We start from the raw sequence: 9257 nt of genomic DNA, 5'->3' as shown, positions 1-9257 counted from the left end.
CAGGAGTTTCTCAGGGGCTGCATGAGTCAGTGAAGTGAAACAGTGTGGGACTGCATCCCCTTTCTCTCCCTCAACCCCCTCCCCAGCTTCCCCATTTTCACAATGAAGTGCTCTTGGCTTTCCCCAGCTACAGCATTGCAACTTTTTATTCCAGTCAAGGCTTCAGGAAAAATAACCGAACAACCAACCCTCAAGCCCAAAGTTGCACAAGACACGTTTGTCACCTCCATACCCCACCATGGTCCTGCCCCCATCCCCAGGGAGCTCCTCCAACAGGAGTCAGACTTGGTTCTTAGGACATTGCACCAAACGGGATACTCCTCTGAGCTAACTGCCCCAGGGCACAGCCTCAGTTTCTCAGGGTAGGAAAGCAAGTGCTCAATGTTTGAAAGGCTGATGACACATTCTGCAGATGCAACCCAGGGCAGGAAACCCCCTCCACACACTGCTTCAGTGATGGAGATGAAAAGCCAAGCATGTGAAGCCTTTGCCAGGACAGAAGAGGACATCTCTAGCCTTAAAAGCTGTTCCAGTCTGGGCAGGGCTGCAGTGGAGTCCTCACCCCCTGGCACTGACCAGTCCTGTGCACTAGTCAGGCTAAAGATGATGTGTTACAGTGGTGTGCAAGGAGGCTTGGACAGTCCCACAGGATTCCTGTTTATTTCCTTACTCCCACTCTGCAGCCAACTCACCATCAGCAAGGGAAAGGTCAGAAAACGGGCAGGGCACATCTCTCCCCTTGCCCCCAGGCAGAGCCACACTGTTCCTGTCACAGGATGTACCAGGCTGCAGCTCCTGCTGCCACGGCCATGCAGGCTGCCAGCACCAGCTGCACCAGGGGCTGCCTGGCCAGGCCCACAGCAGCGTGGAAGGGGCAGCCAGGGCTTGCTGTGCCTGCAGGACACAGAAATCACTGTTAGCACTGCCACTCCTGTGCCACACACCCATGGCAGCCCGCTCATTGCCACCACCTACCCAGTTTGTCTGCATAGTAAGGGCATTTGCGGATGTCTCCTTTTCCGTCGTGGACTGGGAAGCCTCCATCTTGGGCTTCTTCTGCCAGCGACCTGCCGATCTTGTCCAGCTCATCAAACACCTGCAAGTGGTCACAGTGAGCACGTGAAGCAGGCAGCTCTCAGCCAGACCCCTGAAATCAGCCAGGAAACAGGCAAGCATCACTCCTGCCTCCCTGTCCCCAGACACCTTTAGGGGCATCCAGTGCAGAGCTGTGGTGACACCTGGCACATGTTGCAGCTCCAGGAAGGCACAGCCCATCCCAAGAGCATTCAGTCAGTGCCAGGAGCAAGGCAGCATGACCCTGCTGTGGGTGGGAGTGTGAGGCAACAGGCTCTTCCCCTCCCTGCTGCAGAGTCTTGGAGGATCCCAGCTCCTGCAGTGGTCAAGAAGCCCCTCTCACTGCCTTGGGATTCCATAAGGACCCTGACAAATGAGCCAACCACACCTCACCATGTTTAAATCACACTGACCTGCTACAAGCACAAGATTAAAACTTCCATCTAGTTTCATCTGTGTTCATCCCCTGAGGCAAATGGCAGCTCAGTTAAGTTTGATGAGGGGCAAATGCTACAGGAGGAACAGGAGGCTCCAGACATTTTTGACCATAGGGCAACAAGTCAGACATGAGACAGGAGAACTGCCACCAGTGTGGTGCAGCACGCTCAAACGGGTTGAAGCTGTCTTGGCACAAGAGCTCTGCTTCCCCTACTGCTTCATGGCCACAAAGCCTATGGGAATCTGGAAGTCATATGAATTCTGCCTTAATCAAAGGGCTTGGCTGTGGTGTTGGAGCATGGGAGGAATTCAGCCTGGCACCAGCTCCAGAAGCCAATCAAAGAAGTAGTTCAACTAGAATCCAACCCCCTCAAGGAGGAGCTGTGGTGTTCTCAGCCCCAGACCACTGCCTGGGTGAGCAGTGTGGCTGAATTAACCTGGGCCAGACCTAAAAGGTGCATCACCTACACATACAGGAGATTAAGGGATTTGTTTAGTACCTGCATGTTAAATCTGAAGGCTTTGTTTGCCTCTTCCACGATTCTTTCCTTGGTATTCTTGTCCAAGTCCAGAGCATTCATTCTTGCTCTGTAAAGCTGCTTGAACTGCTGTGCGTTGGAAATGTTGTCAAACACATAGAATTGGATCCCTTCCTCAGTACTGGGCAACTTCAGGGCCCTCTGGGCTACCTTCTTCAGCACCTGGCCACCTGAGAGGTCCCCCATGTAGCGTGTGTAAGCATGAGCCACCAGCAGCTCTGGCTCATGTTGTCCCACATGATGGATTCTGTCCACATATTGCTGAGTTGCCTCTGAACACTGGATCTTTTCTTTCCAGTCTTCCCCATAGAAATATTTGAGGTCTTTGGCCAAAGCTTCTCTCCGGTGAAGCTCTACGGGGAAATACAGAGGAGCAAAGACTGGGTTGTCCTTGATGCGATCCATCTCCTCTTCCAGAGCAGAGTAGGTGAAGTAAAGGGCCACGGTGGCCAGCTACGGACAGAGCACAGCTCATATGAGAAGCTGCTCACTAGATGGGCACAACTCATCTCATGACTATTCCCGCCTAAGTGGAATTGGGGTAAACAAGAGGAAACCCCCAGGCTTGGCACAAAACCTGTACCAGGCAGGCACTGCTTGAAGGAGAAAAAAATCTCTGCTCTGTCTACCACCATAGCACTCCCAGGGCTGTGGGGCTCTGCCTTGGAGTCTACATCAGTCACTGGTGCATCAAAGAGCTGGGGAGCAGAGCAACACTCACCTTGAAGAGCTCCTTCTTGATGCGTCCCTTCAGGAAGTCCTTGACAAACTGGGTGTTCTCCGCGCGGTCGTGCGATTCCTTCGTCCCCTCCTTCAGCAGCTCCGAAAGGTCCATGGGGCTGCAGGCAAACAGGAGAGCTCTTTTCACCCCACTGCCTCCTGCAGCAGTGAGTTTGTCCCTGCTGTGTCTGGAGGGATCCCCCAGGGTTTAGCTGGCACCTGCTGGAGGAAGCAGCAGCCCATGTGCCACGCCAGGAGGGCCGGGGCTTACCAGGGGCTCTGGCCCAGGGTGCTGAAGCAACTGCCAAGGACCCGCTGATCCCTGCACCAGGACTTTTGCTTCTCATCCATGTGAGCACAAAAACACTACACAAGGAAGCCTTGAGCATATGGGGAGCAACTATCAGGGCATGGGGGCCTTGCTGGAGAAGAAAAAAGGCTCAGGTAGGTCCCCAGCTTTCCCAACGTGGATACCAATTGATGGAGAAGAGATGAGAGCTGAATGGCAAAACAGGGCAAGAACACCCTTAAAAAGTTTATTTCTCCTGAATTACATTGGCTTTTCAAGTTTCCACAAGGTGTCCTCTTTTAAAAAAGACCAAAAACATTAAAATTCATGATTTTAGGCTACACACACTGCACCTACCTGGACACAGAATCACAGAATGAACTAGGCTGGAAAAGACCTTTGAGATCATCAAGTCTAACCTATGACCCAAAAACTCATCAACTAAACCATGGCACTGAGTGCCACATCCAGGGACAGTGACTCCACCAGGTGTCACTAGGCAGACAATATCAGTGCCCAGTCACTCTTTCAGTGAAGAATTTTTTTTCTGTTTTCGAAACTAAACTTCCCCTGGTGCAGCTTAAGGCTGTGTCTTCTCATTCTGTCAGTGGTTTCCTGGGAGAAGAGACCAACCCCACCTGGCTACAGCCACCTTTCAGGTACAGTATCAAGACACTGGTACAATATCAACACACACCCTCACTCAAATCATGCCAAAGTGCACCTTACAGTTTTTATCACTAGTTGGCTCCAGCTGACACATTCGTGTTAGCTCAAAGAGAGACTGAACACTCCAGACCCACTGAGTGTGCCAGCAGAGCCTGCAAACATTAACTTCTCATGAAGCTGAGCTTGTCAAGTCAAAGAACTTGACCAGCCTGTCTAGGTCTTCTAGGAAGCACCCTAGTCCCCCTTCCTGTTTTCTAAGTCTGAAGCCTTGGCTTTTAGAATGTGTGTGTGAAATTGTTTTTTAAAGTAACCTCCTAGAAAATGTCCTTGACTAGACCTGGGTATTCTGCAAAGGCAAGAGCTCACCAGAGCAGAGTTCACATCTAGAGTCAGTTTTCAAAACAGGAAGCCTGCCCAGCAAGCCATGGAAAACTGGCTCCCCTTGGCCAGGAAGACACAAACACAGCTGCCAAATAGTCCAAGTGTTTCTGAAATGTGACTTTCATGCAGAGATTAAAAAAACCAACTGTTTGTTGTCAGCTCTGCAAGATCACTCTGTCCCATCCCTTCCACCCTTACAGTACAGTTTGACTGAAGAGATTTCACAGCACACCTATTTGATTAATCACTTACTGGGGTCCCTCACTTCTTTCAGGTAAGAAGGATCACTCCTTTTCCTGGAGCATCTCTTGCCTTGCCCAGGGCTGTGTCTGTGCCACTGTGAAGGACAGAACTCACCTGACAGCATTATCTTTCACTTCCTCATAGCGCAGGATGTCTTCCTCTCCCCCCTCGGGGCTCTCCAGGGCTGATGGCATTGTGCTCACTGCTGGGGATCAGTCTGAAAAGCAGAATCAGAGAGGGGTTTGCAGAGGAAGCTGCCTTAGCAAAGGGATGGGTGTGAAATGAACAGTCCAGCAAGGAGCTCTCTGAGCAGCTCTACCAGGCAGGGCAGTGAGGAGCAGCCTCTGGCTGTTTCCACCTCACACCAGGCACTTCCAAGGATGCAGATTTGCCTGTTCAGTTCAGCTACCTCAGGGGAACCTCAGCACTGACACCCAGTTCACAAAACATTATCCACAGAGGAGACCTACAACACAGCAGCCTGCATTCAGCATCCCCAGGATGGCTCCTGGCTGAAGATGAGACCTCCATGTTGGGAATTTGCACTGGATTTGTGAGCAGGCTGCTTTCCCCTGATGCTACCAAATATTTCCCTCAGTGTCACACTGAGCAGAGTAACTGGAAAGGGAAGTCCCTCTCCTTCACTCAGGAGGAAGAATAAACTACATTTCCACACCACTACAAAGCTTCCCTGGAAGAAAGTGGTGAATTGGGCCAGCTGAGCTCTGAAGTCAGGCAGCTCACAGGGGAAACAAAAACATTCCCTGTGACGGAATAGAGGAAGAGGAACTTCTAAAGCAGGGGCAGATTTCACTGTTCTGCCTTTCCTGGGCCATTCTCCAAGCAGAGTGAGCTGCAGACAGCTCCTGCTCCCACTCACACCCTCCTCTCCTGCCTGGCAGAATTTACTTCAAATCCCATAGGTAACTGGGTTCCCCCTCCTCATTTGCAAAAGGAAATCAAATCTCCTTGATGTAACAGGATGCACAAGCCTTACCCAGGAGCAGGAACAAAACAAACCTCGGTTACATTGGCTGAGCACAGAAATCCAGGCACCTCATTTATAAAATGGACCTGTAATCAGCTTTGTGCAGAGCAATACCACCGCCACCACCTCTCAGGCAGCCTTGGGAGAGGAGCAAGGGGCTAAGCTGATGCTGGCTCTTCAGAAAGCACTCACCAAGAGAACCATCCTCATGCTCCCCTTCAGTTCAGCCCCCCATTGCTGGGCTGCATCCATGGATTCACTGCTCAGCCCACGGACAGCGACTGGGAGAACCAACAAGCAGCTGCCTCCAGCTGGTCAGCACAGGGCCAGCACTGGCAAAGCAGCTCACACAAGCACACTAGCTAGGAATTAATTGCTCTCCAGTTCCTCACCCCAGAGGTTCTAAGCCTTGTTTCACAGCCACACTCAGTGCTCTCCACACTCCAACCAGGAGCCAGGGCTGAGCCCCATCCTCAGGTGCAACACAAGGCTCCCCCCAGCTCAGGCACAGCACCTTGTTTGGGGGACTCATCACCAGGTGAAGGGTTCCCCTGTGATCACACAGGCTTTACATTCCCTGACACAGACTCTTCCCCAGGGGAAGACTGACCAAATTCATTATTTTGTGATTCCAGGAGCCCAGGGTGAAGTCATCCAGGGTCATGTGGGGTGGCAGCCCTACGTTCTCAGCACCCCTCCCTTGACAAGGCACAGTGCAGCCTCCCCAGCCCAGGGTAAAGGTCAGGCTAGAAACCAGCTTCAGGTGCTGTGCTGTCTGTGTGATCACTCACAAGGCAGCTCAGCTCAGGGACCCATCCACTCCTCACACAGCTTCAGGCATTAGGAAATGCCAGTGGTGGGGAAACCAAAGCACAAAGGCAAATGAGCCACCTGAGCTCAGCCAGGAGCCTGTTGTGGAGGAACAGCACACTCACCACCTGCCAATGCAGACCAGCAGCTCTGGGACACTCTGCCTGCCTGCTCTGTCCACGGCAGCCCAGCAGCTTCTCAGGCAATGCAGATTCCTAAATGAAACTAGACAAACTAGTTCCAATTTATCTTATACCCCCAGAAAGCCAGAGTTCTGAAGGTGAGGTGTGCTGTCTCCACACGCCTGCAACAGCCACCAGTACAAAGCAGCAGGTGAGAGCAGAGCTACAGAGCACTTGAGCTGCATTCATCCCTTGGGAGAGGCCTGACATCAAATCCAGTCCAAAGGAACACACCAGGTCAGGCCTCAAAAATTAGTGGTTAACAGCAGCAATGGATCAAGGTTCCCAGTGGCCAGACAAAGATGGCCCTGAGATCATCACATCTGGTCACTCATCAGAACCTCCACAGCCTGAGCACGCTTGTGTTCACACAGGAACTTGGTTCTCCATGTCACACAGGGAATCTGGTGGGGTCTTGGGCGCCTTCACCCAACCCTCCTACCACTGCTGTAAAAGACAACTAATGAGAATGGTGAATGACTGTCCCAGGAACACAGTCTGCTGTTGGGAGCAGGGGCTACCATGCAAAAACTCATTGAAGGCCTTTGGTGTATTCTCAGACTTGTATTTCCCCTGGCACGTTTGCAGGGCTCAGCCTGACAAGTTCTCTGTGGCAGTGGGCAGGGCAGTGGTAACACCAGCCCCTGTAGCCCCAGTGAGGGCAGAACTCATGCAGGAAAATGTGGAAGTTGAGATTTTTCCCGATGTAGTCTCTAGCACAGACACCTCCCCAACAAAAGTCAGCACAAACCAACCCCATCCTTCCCTGTGCTGGGTTACTGCAGAACTGGGAGGAAAGGCAGGCAGAGCCATTGTGCCTCATACCACCACACACCATTGCTTTTACTCAGAAACTGGCAACTGCAAGCCCCAGTTTGTGATCACAGTCCTGGTTTCTCTGCTCCTCTGAAAGGGGGCAGGTCCCACATGCCAAGGAGGAGGCTCAGGCAGTGCCACCTCCTCTGCAGAGGCTGGAATGTCATTTCATTTGCTGCAGGGAACTTTGCTCATCCAGGACCTGGCTGATGTTCAGGGTACCTCCCAGTGCACAGAGAGCCTGCCTGGGAGCAATCCAGCAGCTACCAGTTGGGATAGCAGGGATAGTGGGGAGGAGGTTTGGAACAGGACACCTCAGCATTCCAAACATTTCTTTCCCAATGACAGTGTTCAAACTCCCTGAGAAAACATCTCATCTAGATGTGTGCAGTCTGTCCCTACCCTATCTCCTCACCAAGCTGGACACTCCAAATGCACAGCTGTTCTTCTCAGGGTTGGAAGACATTTAATCCCAATAACCCCAAGCCTTTTGAAGGAAGAAGACACTGCTGCTGGTGGGAAGGAGGACTGGAAGCCCTGGATTTGCTTGGGCACTCTGGGAGGTGTTGGTAACTCACAAATACAGAGGCAGTTCAGAGTTCATATCTGCTGTTTAACTTTCATACAACTTCAAGGCATTTCCCCACACACAGAGCTCAGTGTGGTTGGACCTACCAGCACTGCAGCGGAAACAAACCTCAGAAGCCCAGGCCTAGAGGCTTGAAGAAACATCCCAGAGATTATCTGGCAATCCCAGCAGGAGAGATTCTCATCTCCTTCTGGGGAGCGATTTGGCACTGGCTGCTGCTGGAAATGGAGCCTCATAGACTAAGTTACCATATTACCTGATCCCAGGTAGGTTGAAGATTTCACCTGGACACAGCCTAAACTGAGGCAGTAATTTAGGTCCCAGACACTTTCAGCAATGCCCACACAAACGCTACTCCTGTCTTCTAGAGCTGCAGCCCAGCACCTCAACAAACCAACCAAAGGAAGCTCCTGGGGAGCTCAAAGACCGTGTCCAGTTCTCCCCTTTGGTGGTCGCCCTTGTGTCAGGCAGCCCATAAAGCACCTATTTCCTCACCCTGGCTATGAGAACAGCCAAGGGACAAGTTACAGTTGGCTCTGGGCTGAGAAAGAACACATTGTGACAGATACACAATTACACCAAACAGCCTCTGTTCAGCAGAGAGCCAGTGCCTGCCCTGGAGGTCACGTCGGCTATCAGCTGTGCCTGGGACGCACCAAGCACCAAGACAGGCACTTAGGGCTGGTATGTGCAATGCAGTGCTGTGTGTACGTGCTGAGGCATGAGTAAGACAATTACCAATAATGGAAAAGGAGGAGGCCTTCGTTCTCCAAGTGCTTCTCTGAGCTCTGCGGCGCCAAGGGAAGCCCAAGCGGCCCCGTCACCACCGGGAGCACGCAGCGCAGGGCTCCAGCCCCCGAAGCCCCAGGCGTCGCTCAGGAGCAGCCGTGCAGAGTCACTGCGGGGCTCTGAGGGCAGCGCTGGCACACGCCGCCGGCTGGGCAGGCACTGGCTCGTGGGGACGCACGGCAGGGTCAGGGAGGGTTGAGAACGGCGGCCGGGCACACGGCCTCGCACGGGCACACGGCTCGCGGGCGGGCGTTGCGGGCCCGGCCCGCGCCAGGGCGGTCATGTCGGCAACGACAGCCCCGGGCCCCGGCGGGCAGCGGCGCGGAAACACGGCTCTGACACGGTCCGGGAGGGCTTCCCGGCCCAGCCGCCGCCGGGAGCGGGCAGAGCCCCGCCGTGCGAGTCCCAAGGGAGGGGGAGGCCCGCGGGCCCAGGCCCGGCCCGTTGCCATGGGGACGCGCCGCGCACTCACCGCTGCTGCCGCCGCCCTCGGCCCCCGGCGCGAGACAAAGGCCCGGCCCGGCCGCCCGGCTTTATTGCCCAGGGGTCACCGCCCGGCCAATCGGGAGCCGCGCACGGCACGCGCCGCCGATTGGCGAGGGCGGCAGAGACGCGCGCGAGGATCCCCCCCCTCTGGAGGCGGTCGGTGCGCGAGACCGCGCACGCGCAGAAGCCGCAGATGGGTGCGGAGTGTCGCCGGAGAGTCACGTGACGGCCCTGACCGCGCCCC

General features: G+C 53.9%; 1 protein-coding gene across 2 annotated transcripts; it reads right to left on the bottom strand.

The window, feature by feature from the left end:
• Positions 1 to 128: 128 nt before the first annotated feature.
• On the bottom strand, positions 129 to 9230 carry HMOX2 (heme oxygenase 2). Of its 2 annotated transcripts, none has more exons than XM_066330130.1 (6): positions 9000 to 9230; positions 4468 to 4570; positions 2773 to 2890; positions 2013 to 2504; positions 976 to 1096; positions 129 to 894 (listed from the first exon to the last, which is right to left on the bottom strand). In XM_066330130.1, exons 2-6 carry the CDS (start codon positions 4545 to 4547, stop codon positions 770 to 772), a joined length of 936 nt encoding a protein of 311 aa, XP_066186227.1. In that variant the 5' UTR covers positions 4548 to 4570; positions 9000 to 9230; the 3' UTR covers positions 129 to 769. The 2 variants fall into 2 exon arrangements, with proteins under 2 accessions (XP_066186227.1, XP_066186228.1); XM_066330131.1 differs by lacking the exon at positions 9000 to 9230 and adding an exon at positions 8477 to 8694.
• Between the last annotated feature and the right edge of the window lie 27 nt (positions 9231 to 9257).

Source organism: Sylvia atricapilla, chromosome 15 (assembly GCF_009819655.1).
Source record: "Sylvia atricapilla isolate bSylAtr1 chromosome 15, bSylAtr1.pri, whole genome shotgun sequence".
Taxonomy (NCBI): domain Eukaryota; kingdom Metazoa; phylum Chordata; class Aves; order Passeriformes; family Sylviidae; genus Sylvia; species Sylvia atricapilla.
This window is presented reverse-complemented; position numbering and strand designations above follow the sequence as displayed.

Coding starts and splice junctions, on each gene's coding strand:
- HMOX2 (XM_066330130.1), bottom strand. CDS start 4,547: ATGCCATCAGCCCTGGAGAGCCCCGAGGGGGGAGAGGAAGACATCCTG. Junction 2,505..2,772: donor TCAAGAAGGAGCTCTTCAAG/GTGAGTGTTGCT, acceptor CTCTGTCCGTAG/CTGGCCACCGTGGCCCTTTA. Junction 895..975: donor TTACTATGCAGACAAACTGG/GTAGGTGGTGGC, acceptor TGTGTCCTGCAG/GCACAGCAAGCCCTGGCTGC.